Source organism: Brachycentrus maculatus, unplaced genomic scaffold, assembly GCF_059751285.1.
Source record: "Brachycentrus maculatus isolate JH-2025_06_01 unplaced genomic scaffold, ASM5975128v1 h1tg000055l, whole genome shotgun sequence".
Classification (NCBI taxonomy): domain Eukaryota; kingdom Metazoa; phylum Arthropoda; class Insecta; order Trichoptera; family Brachycentridae; genus Brachycentrus; species Brachycentrus maculatus.
This window is the reverse complement of record NW_028280809.1, coordinates 2,902,104-2,919,831: the sequence shown is the minus strand read 5'-3', so window position 1 is coordinate 2,919,831 and position 17,728 is coordinate 2,902,104. Positions and strand designations below refer to the sequence as shown.

The 17,728-nt window shown below is 33.8% G+C and overlaps 1 protein-coding gene across 2 annotated transcripts; it reads right to left on the bottom strand.

Annotated features, from left to right (window-relative positions):
- Window positions 1–4,394: 4,394 nt before the first annotated feature.
- Window positions 4,395–17,022, bottom strand: LOC148311887 (FHF complex subunit HOOK interacting protein 2A-like). Of its 2 annotated transcripts, XM_088278122.1 has the most exons (13): window positions 16,851–17,022; window positions 16,298–16,438; window positions 13,631–13,849; window positions 11,447–11,866; window positions 10,520–10,713; window positions 9,683–9,829; window positions 9,115–9,233; window positions 8,860–8,993; window positions 8,231–8,394; window positions 6,654–6,761; window positions 6,476–6,566; window positions 5,191–5,981; window positions 4,395–4,847 (listed from the first exon to the last, which is right to left on the bottom strand). In XM_088278122.1, exons 1-13 carry the CDS (start codon window positions 16,893–16,895, stop codon window positions 4,733–4,735), a joined length of 2,688 nt encoding a protein of 895 aa, XP_088134248.1. In that variant the 5' UTR covers window positions 16,896–17,022; the 3' UTR covers window positions 4,395–4,732. The 2 variants fall into 2 exon arrangements, with proteins under 2 accessions (XP_088134248.1, XP_088134249.1); XM_088278123.1 differs by lacking the exons at window positions 16,298–16,438; window positions 16,851–17,022 and adding an exon at window positions 14,646–14,752.
- Between the last annotated feature and the right edge of the window lie 706 nt (window positions 17,023–17,728).

Here is a 17,728-nt window from a genome sequence, read left to right as displayed (position 1 = left end):
TTAACCAATGATTTCTAAGGCTAATGTATGAAAAAATTCCTCATAAATTTTTCTTAGAGTAGATTGGAAAACATTTCCCTTTCATACTCACATTAAATTTCTATTATAAAAAAATTATGAAAAGGGAGAATTTCATATATTTTAATTTCCTTCAGAAATCATCGGTTGAAATTCTTCAGTATGGGCCTGAACACAATATACAAAGATATCTTTGAATTTATACATTTTATGAATTCTGTCTTATTTTCCACCTAAAACAACAATTCTTAGTTGTGATCTGGTAAAAAAAAACTGTTTATTGAATTCTATACTGTACCCTAACAAAAACATGTAAAAAAAGAGAGAATTAAAAATATATATGTGTAATATCTTTGTATAGTAGAATACAATATTAAAGTCACTAAAAATGTTTGTATCTGGTACACCGCAACACACATACAGGTATTTGCACGATCTATGCGGCCAAAATTATCTTGATGTTTATTTGGTATCTAAATGACGTAAATAATTTTTTTTTAAACAATGTTCTATGTAAAAAAAAATATTTTCAGAAAATTAAATTTGAAAAAATTTATATAATAAAATAAAAAATATTTTAATTTTATCGCTTCAAAGGAAAAACATAAAATAATGCCAAGTTTCTCGACTTTCTTCATTTTCTTTGTCGCTCTCTGATGAATTTTCTGTTATATTGAATTCCGCAGATACAAACATTGCCAAGGTTTCAGGCAAAAATGTTTCTCCTTTCCTTTCACAGTTCGCATACTACTGATCAAGGGATCTGAACTAAGCAGAAGGCGGTTAAATATATCCTGATTACAATTTTCCCTTGAAAATTTCCTAGCAAATCTTGGCGGTAATATCTAAAATGTTTGTTGCGAGCCTCAGCTGCTTCCTCGGAAAGCTGTCCGTTTGGTGATAATGCCTTTTCGATTATGACTGCGCCATGGACTAAAATCTTGTGCATTGTTGGAGTCATAGGATGCCACTCAAATAGGTTCACATAAACAAAAGCCTTTTCAGAAGCATAACTTTCATATTTTACGGGATCAATCTTCCGGCCAGTGATCAATACAATATAGGTACCTACCTACTACAGAACATTAGAGAAATGAAACTATGATTTTCCTGTGAGACTTTATTGAAAAAAAAATAAAATTTATAGGCAATAAAAGAAAAGTGAATTAAAAAACAAGTTCAAATAGGTTTTTATTATTTGATGCAAAAATTGGAAGTTTTCTTTTGGACAGAATTTTCCTTGGCAAATGTTTTTGAAAACATCTTCGGGCACATTTCTGCAGCTGCTTAAGTAAATTCGAACATTCTTCAGTCCATTTAATGCTTCCGCTAAGGAAACCCAAAGGTTTCAAGCGGAACAATTATACCTTCATTCTCATTCTCATCTTCATTTGCTGAAGATTCGTTTTCAATGTTCTGCACGTTTTCAAAGATTGGCTTTCCCATCAGCTCGCCTGCAACCCCCACATTTTTGTCTACTTCGATATAATCTTCGAAGCAGACACCAACAAAGACAGGAACTACCGATCTATAACTACTTCTGCTTCATTTTCAATCTCCAGTGATTCGTTGATAGTATCCACGCAGGTACCTTCAATCACTGACGATTTATCCCAACATTTGTAAATTGTGGACTCCTTTACAGACCACCATGCTGCACAAATCATGTCGCAGGCCTCTTTCATGTCGATATTTTTTAGTTCTTCAGATTGCTTGTTCGCTAGGATTTTGTTTAATAAATGACTCCTGTAATGCACCTTTACGACGCGTATAATGCCCAAATCCAGCGGTTGCAATTATGCAGTGCAGTTTGGTGGAAAGAATTCTACTCGTAAGTGCTTCAGTCGACAGGGTTATGTATGAGCCGAACAATTGTCGATTAACAAAAGAATTTTTCTTCTTTCGTTCTTCATTTTTCTGTCAAGATTCATAAGCCATTCGTTAAAAATATGCTGCGTTATCCTGGCAGGATGGTTTGCCCGATAATCACAAGGGAATGATAGTACGTTCTTAAAACACTGAGGGTTTGCATATTTTCCTATGATTAACGGCTTCAACTTTTCCGTACCTGAAGCATTGCAGCAAAATAAAGCAGTTGATCGATCCTTTGATTTTTTGCCCCCCTTGAATGGATCTCCTTTGAAAGTTAAAGTGCGATGAGGAAGCAATTGATAAAATATGCCAGTTTTATCAGCATTAAAAATGTTACTCTTGTGATATTCCGCAATATTTTATTTTATTTTGCCTGAACGCCATTCCGCAATACGTTCTTGTGGGACATTGAAAATAGCTTTAGATGAAATTCCATATCGTTCTTGAAACCTGTTGAGCCATCCGACACATGCGTTTTACGCGTTTCGCAGTATTTGAGAATGTAAGTGTATTTAGACTCGCCCGTGATCTTTGTATTGTGTCGTTTGTTGCGCGTACACTGAGACGGGACAACATATGCACAATGTTTTATAATAGTAATATTTGTATGATTTTGTATAGCGTCATTTTTGTAAAAAAAAATTACACTAAGGTCGCTGTAAAAATATCAAAATATTTAAAATATTGCTGTTAACTGATAAAAGTCCAAATCTTTATACTCTAAAATGTAAGGGATGCGGAGCATCCACAGTGTGTATGGACAGACCGCGCCTACTACTTGTAGACCTTAAGCCTGTCATGCGTTGCAGACCTTTCCGTCTACCATGGTCATGATAAAAGTGTGCTTAATCAAGAACTATGATTTTCCCTGCTATGTCGACCTCTGTCTAAAGAGCTAATAGCGCTTTTAACGAGTCTTATTTAACGAGTTAGTCTTTTGGCTTGGCGCGGTACGGCTGCCAGCCGAACCTGCTCCATAAGCTTAAATATATTCCCCCAGATATTTGCATCTAAAGTCTGTAATTTTTTGCATAAGTATATAGAAGTACTGTGTAATTGGTGATAAATTAAAAAAGTTAAAAGTGAAAAAAGTTCTAAAGTTTAGCAGATATTTGAGAAAAATGCATCAATAATGCAATAAAATAATGCAACTGAATTTTGCTGAATTTTGGTACATTTCCGAGGAATGAACCGTTTTTGAGAGCAGTTGCTCTCAAAAAACATATGTTAAATGCACGTCCCTACAACTTAGCCAATATGAAGTATACAATAAACAATAGCGACCCAAAAACATGTGCTTACTCAAACTTCTATTAGTGCAATTTATTATTAAAGCTTCATGAAAAAATATCCGTGCAGTAAAAACACATAAAATGATTAAATTTTATGAAATACCGGGACATTTTCAAACACCCAAAACACGTCAGCTCGCATCTGCTAGGCTGAGAAAGTTGGGGCTTGTGCGCCCGTATACCTCGCCGCGTTATGGAGTACCTGGCTGCCAAGATATTGGAGATGCCCGGCAAAGCCGCCAGAGGCAACAGAAGACCAGCATCACCACCTGCCATCTGCAGTTGATGCATCCGCAATGACGAGTAGCTCAACAAGCTGCTCTCTGGCGCTACCATCGCTCAGGGAGGCGTCCTGCCCAACATCCAGCCCAAGAAGACTGTGAAGAAGGCGCCACAATACCACGGGTTCACTACGAGGGTAGAACCCTTCAGACTCAGCCGATTGAAGACGTTTTTATTTAATATTTTTTTAATCTCTCATTTTCATATTACAATCCATATCTGTATAGGCACCCGTGAGGTAGTTTTTTACGAAAATGGCGCTATATAAATAATCCAAAATCATTATTATTATTATTATTTCCTCTTCAGTGACATCATTAGTTTCCTTGATAAATTTAATCTTATTGGCCGACGAAATCACGGCGAAGAGGGCGTCGGATTATTCCATACAACTATTTCATTGTTATCTCACTAATTGAAGAGGCACGAAGCAGCTTTGGAATATGCTTGAATCAGAATTTTGCTTAAACTGTGATTGTCGGGACCCATCGCAATCCCCAATTACTAATAATAGTTAAGCATTCACGCTCTTGCTCCTTTACAGTTATCAATACCTCTTCCAGGTACTCCGATAAAGGCCTTACGGTAACATCATAAGTCTTATACCTTGTCCATCAGAATCCATCACTTTAATTTGGTAAGAAGAACTTCGAATAAGAATATCATAAAAATTCATTCTGGAAGTTTAATGTTTAGAAGATCGCCGAGAATAGATACATGCACTAGGTGAAATGGTCAACTTCCGACTGACGCTACGGGTGCGCGGTAGGAGGTAGATGGATAGCATGAATACTGTTTCCGGATTCGTAATCTATTTGTGAAACTCAGTTCAATGAATGTTATTGGGACTTTTGGCCGCATAGATCGTAGAAATACCTGTATGTGCAATGGTTATTAGGAAGATAAAAACTGCCAAAAGAAATATTTCAGTTTTCCTCAATGTTACCCAGGAGTTCAAAGTTAGACAGATTTATTGTACTGTATTCTCAGTTACATGCAACATTTATAAGTGATAGTTGGAAAGTATTTTCTCAAGAATGCCACATTAACAAATTCAATAAATTCAATTCCATAATTAATTATCATTACTTTTGGGATTACATTTAAATTTACTATAATAATAAACCAAAAATATATGTACAATTGATATAAATAGCACTGTCAAAATCATATAAAAATTAACGACCTTACTAGGTAAGTGGACAATGGGAAACACGAGTAAACTTGCAGTAGACAATCCTGCGAATGACGTCCAATATGAAGAAAGATCAGATGCCCGATGGTTGACAAGAGTGGTGATACTTGACAAAGGATATTGCAGCCAACTCCTTGCAGAACTCCTCAACCACAATGAGGCTTTCAAAAAGCAAATCGCTTTTCTCACTGAAAATATAAAATAATGATTAGCCAAGTCATCATAGTAGAATTGGCTGGAATCAAATCACCCGCAGAGTTGAATCAAGCATGTATTTGGCGTCAAGACATGAGCGAGGCAGGTGGGGAATTAAATATTGTATCTCAAAAGAGAATTTTTGCTACAAAAGTTCAAGTTGGTCATGTCTAGAGATTTTACTACATAGAAAAAAATCAGCGAATTGATGATTTATTAGAATATAATTGATATCAATTTACTGGCCTCTATTATTTTTATACAAATTGGAAAATATTAATGGAACAGCAAAAAATTCAAGATAAAAGGTTTAAAATTAATATCACTCGGACTTACGTTTCATCGGTACAATTATCACCGAGTAACCTCTGTCTGGTTTGATCGATAGTCACATCAAAATTCTTCACTTTGGGTATCTGCGCCAGGAGCACTTTGGCCAGCTTCTGCAGCGTCTTGAATAGAGTTTGGACATTCTTCCCGGTGGGCAGCACAGGGTTCAGGAGGTACTCGTGGAGATACGGGTGCGGCAACATGGCCAGCTTGGAGAATATCGCCGTAAGCTGCAGGTTTATTTGGTAAGGCTGCTTGTGCATGTTGGATAAAAGTGTGAACAGAGTACGAAAGAAAGGACCTTCATCAAACACCGTGTCTTCGTCTTCCGCCATTTCGCTTAAACTACACCTGTCTTTTGGACTGAGAACTAATTGTTGGTGGAAAGAATTTGAAAAAGCGTCGATATGGTTAAAGTTAAGAGGTTCAACTGTCAATTTACTAGTTTTACTAGTACCCTCGGAATTTGATTCCTTTTCCGTATAATTTTCATGGATCTCATTTCTCTCGCGTGCACAATTAGAACTGTCGCAAAGTCGAGTTTCCGCAGAGCCACTGTCGTCTGTAAATCTCGTGTCACCGTTATTTTGAGTACTTTTTTCTACGAGATTAACCGAAATGCCGACAGATCTGGTTTCTGGCGGGTTTTTGTGCCTTTCGTAAGCTCTGCAAGGGGAGCAGTTGTTATGCAGATCCGCTTCGGGTCGACTGTCGCAGCTGTGAGTAGAGCTCGCCGATACGTCATTCCATACAGCTTCGGTGGGCCAATTGAAGCCGGAAGTGGCCTCTATCCAACCCTGTAAATAAATTCAATAAATTCATAAAATAGGTTTACTTTCGTACTGAACACATTTATTGGCACTGAAGTTTTTATGAAAATTTTACTAATTCTACTTTAATACAAAAGTGGAAATAAGTCAAATATAAAATAGAAGTTATATTTAACAAAAACATAATCTTGCGGCAAAAGAAAGTTTTTAAATGAAAAAGGTTCTTTAGAGTGAGAAAAATCACAATAATGGTATGATTAAATAACTGCTCTTTAATGTTATCTAACGAAAAGCCAAAACAAAAACAACAAAAAACCTTTTAAAATCGACTATAGATTCAATATTTTATCCTGGCTATTTTTCACAACTAAATATTTACCATTTTAATCACATTTACTTTCGGATGAAATCGTAAAAAATAATAATTTTTTTTTTTTTTTTTTTTCAATTATAAACCTAATTATATGATGATGGATATGAATAAATGACAATGAATACTTGCTTCGGAGAACATTACTTACCAAGTAATGCCTGTGAGCATCCTGCATATATTGTTCATATCCTACTCCCCCGGGATCCGACAGTAAATTTCTCGGCAGCAAAAGAAGAAAGCTGACAATTAAAAAAAAAACATCATTAATACATGTATAAGTGACAGGATCTAACTTGTTGAGGGTAGTGTTGGAAGAACAACTTTACCTGTTAATGACCTTGTGAATGTTACTAAGTGACATTGTTTGGGTTCCCTCGGGCCAGTGGGCAAATGTGTCATCGATGCGACCTTCGCAAACCTTTCTCAATGCTTGCCTGGAACATCAACATTCAAATACACATATTAACCTGTAAAGGAGTATGGACCTAGTACATATTACATCTGTCTGCAAATACTTAATCTCCGACTCATAGATTCTAAGTTTGAGTTTTTTATTTTGTTGTGATTTTATATATCGCTCACTCCTTTCAAGAATGTCATAAATCAAAAAACTTGATTTTTCAGGAGAACGTTTTTAATGTTTAAAAATATAATACAATGCATTCAAAATAAATATCAAGCCACTTATTGAACTTTTTACTGTGCAACAGATCTTTTTAGGTAAAACCTGAAAGTTTTTTCTCCATTTGAAAAATATTTAGTATTTTTAAAAAATTATTAAACAATACCTTTTCTTCAAAATGCAAAAACAACACTTTCTGCCCTGTAGCGGGTAAATATTAAGTTAAAAATATGCCCTTTTGCTGGGATATATTACATTTTCTGGGCATTCCGAAAACATGCACAATTGAAAATTGACAATTTTTTATTTATGACGTTCTTGAAAGAAGTGAGCGATATCTTTAATCCATTAAAAACATCATAATATTATAGCTATTTGATAAATGATAAATGAGAATTGTATTTTTATATTTAAAAAAAAGTCAAGACTAACCTTTCCTGTACATCATCCAAAAATTACAAGTGATCCAAAGGATACCAAAAGACCCCAGTTCATATTTGTATGGAAATCGTAGTACGCAGCTCGCAGCAAGTACCAACTCGCCACCAGCTGAGTTATAGACGGCACAACTTTTCCAACATGCAGCCAAGTGACGACTGAGCGAGGGCAAGACGATAAGTGATAGGTCGGAAATCGGATCAAACGAAAGCAGGACAGTCTAATTGTCTCTCTCTGTAGGAGAGACCTAGTGGTAATACCACATTTATAAGAGTGAAAGAAATAACACGTCGCTAGCAGACAAAAAAATTATGTGCTGATATATAAGCACATAGATCTCGTGGTACCGACTGTACTTTTTATCAAAAACAATATTTAAAAACATATAACGATTTCAAATTATAAAAATAAGAAGGGAAAGTTTTCTCTAAGATTACAAAAATATGAAGTCAGTAGTTAATACTAAAATTATCAAATTGAAATTAATGTACGGAGGATTTCAATCCCCCTATTCCAGCCGGCTAGATTAAAACATAGGTAAGTAAAGGTCCACTTCCGTAGTACAGAAGTTAGGACATTAGGCTACTGTGCAAGACTTCCCGGGTTCAATTCCCAGCGCTGTTAAAATAAGTATAAGTGATTTGTCACTCTAATACTGATTTAATAAAACTAGTACCTTAAATTTAAATGGAATCATGTTGCCTCCATATAAATAATGATGCTTAATGCGATGCAGTGCCGATATTCTTAAACTTTTCTGATAATAAGAGCGGCATGTGTTGCGCCTACTTTATTTTAAAAATATTTTTTATGAAGATTTTAATCTGCGTATTGGCAAGTTACCTGTTGCTTTCTCTTTCTTGTTGCAAGGAATACGCATTGAGTCTTTCCCTCTCTTCATCCTCAGGATGATAGGAGTGGCGCGGCGGAAAGTGGTAGCTTCGCCCTTCCAAGAAACCCAACACTAGACAATGCAGAATATGCTCCGACGCTTTCTCCAGCATTGTCTAAAAATTAATAGAATTGGTAAAAATAAATCAATTATTCAGTCAGGTTCTAAATACATATGCCAAAGAGATATTTAGGTGACAATTTTGTCAGCCTTTTATAATGGTAAATAACTCAAATAGGTTATTAGAAAATTAAATAAATTTTGAATGCAACAAGTTATTAGAATATTTATAGATTTGGCATTTAATTTGTAGAACTCCATTTTAATTTATATATTAAATGTTAAAATGAAACACTGATTTTTTGAGCCTACTAAATTGTATTTTGATGTGTTTTTTAACAATAAAATACAATTTATTACATTAAAAAAATCAGTGTTTGATTTTAAATTTTAATATATAAGTTATTAGAACGCTGTAAGCAATGGATACTAACAAAGTTAGTAACTTTTAGCTGTACAGCAACGCTATATTAGACAGTATTGCTTTTTTACTATGTACATATTTCATTTCATGACTTGCCTCAAAGAGCCTTAAAGTTTCTAAACATAAATGCTCTCCTCCTTCGAGGCAATTTTCTATCAAAGTTTGGAGAACAGGACTAGCGGGTCGTACAGCGACATTTGCACAATCACCAACGAGCCATCGGCTTATTTCTGAAATACAACATTGCCACGTTAATGCGTAATTCTAAAAGAGAATAAAACAACCACAGACTTCAATCCCATTCATAAAATGACAGTTTAAAGCAAACATAAATGAATAAGTGGTGTTCACCATTGAGAAGTTCAGTAGAATCGATGGATTTTAAGCATTTTCCGACAACAGCCGTAACCAGTACAGCATTATGTCTGCCAGCTAATCCGAGCTCCAGTTCTGCAGCTAAGAAGTGCCACCTTTAAAAAGAAAACCACAAATCACTAAACTTGGTTGACAATACAGAGAATCTTCAATTCTAATAATATCCAAGAGGATGGTAAAATTATGCAACTAAGGAAACTTAAATAATTATAGTGCATATACGAAGTTCTGGATTAGGTTTGCGACTGAATTAACCCCAAGAATACATAGTCGAATTATGACAGTACTTAGTAATACTGTTAAAATTAGATTTTGTAATGTAAAGTCCATACAAAAAAAGAGATTAGGCTATTTTAGATGATTGTTACAATTTTTTTCATTCAATGCAAAAATGTTTTATGGAGGAATACCTAAAATCTGAACTTGTTATTTATTTTATTTATCGAGAAATCACAAGCAATGTGTACTACACATCACCGGAAAAGAAGGGTTACCCTATTACTATCATAGAATGGTTGAATTATTTTAATGAAAAGTTTGTTACCGAATGGTTCTAGCTAAGCTCATAGCTATGAGAATATGACATTCCTTGGCCAGAGTATCGCAATAATCCAACCAAGACAGGAACCCGGTAGTTTCGCGTAAACCAACAGACTTTGTGCACCGCTCGGCAAATTCTTGGCTTGCATATCTATAAAGTAACATTAAATATTAAACTCCCTTAAAAATAATATTTTCAATACCATGTTCAATAAACATGGAGTCAATGTCTTTTTATATTCCCCACCATTTGCATACTGGATTGGCTTGTCTATTGACCTGTTGTATATGCGTGTATTTAGTTAGTTAAATGGCAGTTCACTAAACCACTGGCTTATCAAAACTGACCTTGTGTACATGATTTCTGCCAGTTTATCTGGCTATGAAACAAGGTTTATTCATTTACTGGTTTAGTCAGATTTTTTCATTGGAATATTTTAAGAACAATGCAATTGATCTTATATAAATGACCATAATATTACTTTTACTACTACTATGTACTACTAAGCCGTTTCAGGGGTAGGCAGAGAGAATGAATGGCCGCACTCTTCTGTTCAGACATACACTCCTAGCTTCCTTTACGTCCATATACATCTAATCATACATGCCCTCAGATTACGTAAACTTTTGACACCACCAGATTTTAGGTTCTGATTGATCTGATCGTGCCAAGGTTTTTTTGGTAGTCCTCGTTCTATTCTCCCATTTACATTTGCCAAATATACTTTCTTAGTCATTCACTCCACATGTCCATACTAACTTAAAGAACTTTTCTCAATCTTTTAAATTATCTGAATAATATAATAATATTACTTTTAAATATAATGAATCAATAACTCACCCCCAAGTAATATTAAGCTGATCGATATCACTAGGATCGGTTTCGGCCGGAAGACTCTTGTATTTGTCTATTAATATATCCACTAGACTCTCGGAAAGCATGTTGGTACTGACTGTGAGGTGTGCTATTTTATCATCGGGTAAGGATGCTACAATCATTACGCCTTCACAGGCCCGAAGGACTATGTGATTGTCCTAAAAAAAAGATAAATGAAAACACGCCCTTAGCGCAGTTTTTTTTTTTGACTGATACAATTAATAAGTGTCATTTAAATGCTTATTGTGTACTTAATTTTTATTCACGAACGGAATTTAAAATTAATATTTTTAATCACATCAAGCAATTAATACATTGTTGTTGGGAGCCATCTACAAAAAAAAACACCTCGACACATTTGTTGATACTGTACACTTTGAAATAAGATAAGAATAATTAACAATTGTTGGTATTTTTTTCACATTATTAATTTAAGTATAGGGTTGCCATACGGACATTATTTTTAAAATATTTATGAGATACTTAAAACAGGGATCACTAACATTTTAAAGATTTCATAAATATGTTCGGCAAACAATTTGTGGCAATCTATCCATTTGTAATTTTAATTTTACTTGACAATTACCACTTTAGTATTTACCAATAATTTTTTTTTGAAAGAAATATAAATAAATTCAAGCAAAAATGTATATTAACTCCACCATATTTTTATATTCAAAATTTTCAAGAAATGATAACTAGGTTAGCCAGAAATACACAAATAAAGAATAACAAAAAACTATATAAGGAGATTTTGGCACATTCAGAATGTTCACGGATGAACACAATTTTTTTTAAAAACCGTTACACCTTTGTGTGATTATATATTTGTGTGTCTTCAATGGATAGTTGGATAAAGTAAGTTGTCTGGTAAACTCAATAGATACTTACTGCGCTCATTAAATACGATAGAAGAAGGTCCATAAGTAAAAATGTCTCATTTTCAGGGAACCCATTCTCGTGGTTAGACATATCATCGTCGAATGTGGACGAGGTGGAATCATCCTCAGTAGACTCCTTGTGAGGAGCGCTCTTGCAAGCATCCAACCGAGGCTGGGACACTATGGAAATTGTTTTAGGCGGTACTGGCAAGATGTCGTAGTCAAAAAGCTTATTCTTTTTCGGCTTTTTCATTGAGTAGCTCGAAAAAATAGCCGACGGTAGAAATACATCATCAGAATTGGTCTTTGATAGGAATAAATAAGCCAGGTTCGGTTGCTTTCTGACCAGTCCACACAGAGTCAATAGTAGTTCTACTTCCTCTTTTTCCGTTGGTGACGCATTGTTATTCTGACAAGATAAAAGAAGTTTCTGGAAAAATAAGAGAAATATTTATTTACACTTTTTTAAATTGAATAACTTGTTAACTTTCAAGTTGAAATTGAGAAATTCAAAAGGACCTACTGTAATAAAGTAGTTACTGGAATTACCTACTCAAATTCACAAAATTATGTACCTACTCAAGGCTGTCCGCCTCCGTGGTGTAATGGTCAGCGTGTTTAGCTACCGTGCTGGAGGTCCCGGGTTCGATTCCCAGGGGGGGAGGTGAAAATAAATATTAGTGATTTAACACTGTAATATTTATTTAATAGTACCCTGGACTGGTTCCTGAGGCGCAAGAGTGATCACCTTGCCTTCATGTAAGTAACGATCAAGATAACACTGTGTCAATTTGATGCAGTGCCCTATGCACCATTAGGTGCGGATAAGGGTTTATAATAAAAAAATATAATAACTCAAGGCTGCCTACACAATTAGATATATTCAAAAGTACCTCCGTAATCAAATACAGTAGAACTCCTTTGATCAGTCACCTTTGGGACTGGGGATATGGTCGGAACGCAAAAAAGGTCAAATCGTCAGAAAATACAAAAATTAAAACAATCTCTGAACGTAAAAATTATTGTATGTTTTGTTCTCAACACTATAAACATTACAATAAACTGCACAATTATTTTTTTTTTTGATTATTGAAAGCATTAATTTTGTTGATCATAGTGATATATTATTTTGAGAAATAAAAAGACTTTGTTTTTTGATCCACTCAAATTATTTGTTATTATTATTGCTGTTATTATTATTGGAAAAAAAGCAATACAATGCACAATAATAAATATGTATAAAAATTTAATTTAGCCAATAGTAAAAAATTCTTTTCAAGATTACTTTTTAAGAAAAAAGTAAGTTTTTATTCAACAAGTTCGGCTAGAGAATGTTCGGATCAACCAGAGTTCCGGACCAGCCGAGAGCTGATGAGAGGGTTTCTACTGTACCTGCTCAGGGGTCACAACATAAGAATTGATTCTTTATTCATTTAACCTTTCCCTCCCGGTGATATGTATTTACTACAACTCGACTTTTAAAATGAGAATATCAATATAAAATGTAATACATACGAGCTCAGAATTTTTGTATGTCTCCGTAATATAAATACGTATTATATAAAAGTATTGTAATATAAAGATATTCATTTGCAGCAACGGAAATAAATAATTTGTGAAAAAATCGGGTATAAAATCACCAATACACAAATCACTCACTCCTTTCAAAAACGTCATAAATCAAAAATCGTCTATTTTCAGTTGTGCATGTTTTCGAAATGCCCAGAAAATGTACTATATTCCAGCAAAAGTGGCATATTTTTAACTTTATATTTACCCGCTACATGGCAAATAGTGTTGGTTTTGCATTTCGAAGAAAAGGTATTGTTTAATTATTTTTTTTAAATATATTAAATATTTTTCAAATGGAGAAAAAATACTCAGATTTTACCTTAAAAGATCTGTTGCACGGTAAAAAGTTCAATAGATGACTTGATATTTATTTTTAATATTGTATTATATTCTTAAACTTTGAAAACGTTCTTGTGAAAAATCAAGTTTTTTGATTTATGACGTTCTTGAAAGGAGTGAGCGAAATGTTTCTCACAAACATTTAGGAATATTCACATTTTTCCCATTTTTAAATCACAATTTCATATGGTGTACAAAATACATATCATCATTGCTCGCGGAAGTTTTTTAGCACCGTAAGGGAAGGGTTAATGTTGGGTTAGGTCAGCATCAGACTCCACACCTGTATGGGAACATGGAGGGCCGGTTCATGCACGGGGACCAGCTTGACCCTCCGAAGCAGGGCCGTGTACCACGCCAGCACGGCCCCGCGCAGCCCGGGGGGCCGGTCTGCCTGCGCCAGTGCCGTGAGGCAGCCCGGCATTCCGAGGCGCTCGCTCACCAGCTCCCGGAGACAGGGGCCCATGTCTGAGGGAGCCTCCAGCTCTTCGTCAACTAGAAACTGATAGAACGGAATTTGGAGAATTAAAAGTCGTGTCGGGTGGTGTGGTTAGTGTTGTGGACTGCCTATTTCGAATAATGAGCCGCTTACATAGTATTAAATTGAAGTAATTTTGTAAATAATAAAAAAACTAAAATATTTCTCTTTTATTAAAAAAAAAAACTCCTTTATATATAAAATAATTAATAATAAAAGTTTTATGTAACGTGTTTTCTACAACACTATATTATAATTAGGTTTAACATAATCTCTATACCTTAATAATAGAACCCCATACCACCCTGTCTTTGCAAACTCTCCTCATACATACCCTCTGAGTATTTCGACTCCTGACCCCGCAGCTTTCAAGTATTTGACATACCTGATCATATCAAGTTTTCCTCGGTCTTTCTCTGATTATTTTTCCAACTACATTTGACTCGTAAATTTGTTTTATCATTCTTTCCTCACTCATACGTTCCACTTGTCCAAACCATCTCAACACACCTTTCTTAATTTTATCGATAATGCTTATCTCAGCCTTGCATTCTTTCCGTATTTCACCATTCGAACATCTATCTTTTGATCTTTTTTTAACCAAGACCAATTAGCAGGAATCTAACTCGACGCCAGTTTTACAGTCGAACATGTAACTGTGTTACCGGTACTTATTCAAAATTATTTAAACACAACTGCACTATGTTGCATATTGCTGGGACATTAAGATCCGCTTTCAATTTGGAACAATCCCGTTTAAACCAGGACACATGGTACGTCTAAATATAACACTTGGAAAAAATTACACTAAATACATTACGTTGTTAAATGTGTTTGAAGAAAGTATAATTTCATTATAAAGTTCAATACTGTTCTCGTTTGAGTACAACATGCCTAAGTCATCTCTTTGTATGCACACCTGCACCTTTGTAGATTCTAAGCAGCTTCATTTGCACAATCAATAAGGAAAACACATTTACAATAATATCGTACAGTTATACAGAAATAACTGTATGGCATTGCATAATTTAAGCCGCCTGATAGAGAACTAATGATTCAAATATACAAAAGTGTACAATATTCATGTGTAAAATCAATATTCCTTTTTTGACCAAAGTACTTTCGTAAATTCATTGATATTCTTTTGTCCGCCTCCGTAGTTTAATGGCCAGCACGCTCGGTATACCGTTCTGGAGGTCTCGGGTTCGATTCCAAGGGGGGGAGGAGTCAAATAAATATAAGTTATTTTTTTACTCTAATATTTATTTAATATTTCCCCGGACCGGTACCTGAAGCGAAGGGCTCATCACCTTTCCTTCATGTGTTAACGATCAAGATAACATTGCGTTTATATGATGCAGTGCCCTATGCACCATTGGGGTGCAGATAAGGGTTTAAAGAATTATGTACTAAACACCACTGTCGCTTATAAAACTTATATTTAGCAATGAAAGTTGAGAATAATTACATCATAGATTTATTAATTTTCTAGAATTTTAAAAATGACAACTGAGAGTATACTTCTTTGAAATAAAAATCACCACTGTCCCCTAGCTACGCTACAGAGAAATGTCAGACCATTCCTATCCACTAGCATTATTGTTTTAATAAAACTGAGAAGTCTTATTGGTGCTAAAATTAGTGCTTTATCAAAAAATAATTCAACTTTCACATCACACAAATATAAATTAAAGTAAATACTGTAATTAATTGTTATATGTACATTCATGATGTAATGTAATAAATTATTTACTCATACATATTTTCTTTTTATTAAATGATAAATAAAATTATTTCTGTATTACTGTAAAAATTTTAAAAATATATAAAATAAATTTCAGTAAAACTATTTTTTAATTTGTAATTTATTTGTTCAAAACATGATATTCATTGTTATTATTGATTTTTATGTTTCATTAAAAAAAAAATTGTGAGCCGAGTGTCTGGCTTTATTCTTTTAGTGTGCAGCGTGAAGTACTTATTTACCCAAGAGGTAATATTTTTTGTTTTAATTCTGGTCTACATATAGCCAAGAGAAGGAAAAAAATGGCAGTGAATAAAATTCTAATTAAATCAGAAGAAAAACCTAACCAAACAAATTTTGCCTAATTTTAGTACAGTGATACCAAAATTGGAAACAAAAACTCGCATTGATTTATAATATGCTTGGTAGGGGGAAGGGGTTAAAAACTTTAAAAATTACACTTTCGAATGAAAAGGTTCATGTAGGTAAACAAAGTAATTAAATAAGAAGTCATAAAAACTTGTATACTGTATAAGAGATACTGATTCAAATAATATATTAAATGTGTATTTAAATACATAGAGGCTTCTTTAAAAAATAAAATAATAAGCCAGAAAATATGAAAATTTGCCTCTTTGTATTTTGTTAGTATCCTGTGGGCTCTCATTAAAAAATATTATTACAAAATTAGTCAAGAAAACATTTAATCCATTTTTTAAAGTACCTACCTGTAGCATTTGATGCAAATGAAGAGGTATTTTAGTATTTTCAACATGAACATTCTTTGGTGCATTGTCACTGATGTAAAAATTTTGTATCAATTTCCAATGATACTGGAAATCTACAAGGCGGGAAGCGGGTGGGGCCAGCTGAAATGTTAAATTGTTTTATTTTAAACAAAACATCAATGATATTTTAACAACAAATATTTTTGTGTTATTTAACGATTATCCCTTCAAAATGGTCTAGAAGACTACAAAGAGTATTTTAAATATTAATTCTAATGATTATTCAATAAGAAAAGCTAGGTCAAGGAATTATAACATTGAAAATTATCAGTGCGAAAAAACTGCAATATGTACTACTGATGTAAAGAGCACGTGAGACCAAAAAAAACAGTATTCAAACTTTTAAGCAGCCTTATACTTTTAATATATAATTCCAATATCAGTGCAAAAAAGCGACTAATGATAACAGAATACTGATAAAATTATTTAAAAAAGCAATTTTTATGTCAATCGTCTTGAAATAAACAGTACATCAAAAGATTGTCAGACATACCACGTCTGCTGCCGTTTGCAAAACATCTGAAAACCTACTAAGCATTTTGTGGAAATTTGTACAAATGATTGAATCAATATTGCACAAAAGTATAATAAAATAAATATTTTCTCGACATTAGTAGGACATTAGTGACAATGGATGACAAAATCAAAACAACCTATGTTGCCAGATATAAAATTACAAATTATCTAATCATCAATATGTACCTAACTAAGATATGGCTAGGTACCTATTGTATAACAACATGGGGAATGAAAATGCATATGTACGTATATACTCTGGGGAAATTATTTCGGAAATTACCACACAAACTTATCTTGGTATAGTATAATAATGTCTCTCATTTTAAAAATGTTATCGTGACATAATCATGTTGATATGGTACTGATGTTGTTTGAACGCTAGCATATTAATTGCCTTAACGAACACAATTACTCGAAATTACTAGACTTAAATCTTGGTAACAAATTTTAAACTGACATAGTAAAAATTAAAGTTAATGATTTAAACATAAATCCAAAGTAAATGCTTTAAACATAAAAATATTGATTATGGCATACATATTTATTCATTTCCTTTTTAAACGTCCAAAGTATTATAGTAGAGTCTCGGTTATCCGACCTTCGGTTATCTAACCTTCCGAGTTATCCGACCTATCGGGGCAATGCCCCTTTCCTTTACTCGATTGCACGTATGCATGTATGTGAGTATGTACCTACTGTAAAACACTTTTTTTTTACTTTGCCGTAAGTGCTTTTTTTTAGTTCGTTATATTCAGTTATGTTACTTGTACATGTTACAAAAGTTTTTGATGTGCAAATAAAATGAAGACATTTTCAATGCTGTTTTGTATCATTTTCAGTGTTATACGACCT

What these genes read in the sequence shown, in the direction of transcription:
- LOC148311887 (XM_088278122.1), bottom strand. Translation starts at nt 16,895, where the DNA reads ATGCTTAGTAGGTTTTCAGATGTTTTGCAAACGGCAGCAGACGTG. An exon ending in CAAGAAAGAGAAAGCAACAG is followed by an intron (nt 6,762 to 8,230) that starts GTAACTTGCCAA and finishes TTGATGTTCCAG; the next exon opens with GCAAGCATTGAGAAAGGTTT. An exon ending in ATTCACAAGGTCATTAACAG is followed by an intron (nt 6,567 to 6,653) that starts GTAAAGTTGTTC and finishes TTTAATTGTCAG; the next exon opens with CTTTCTTCTTTTGCTGCCGA.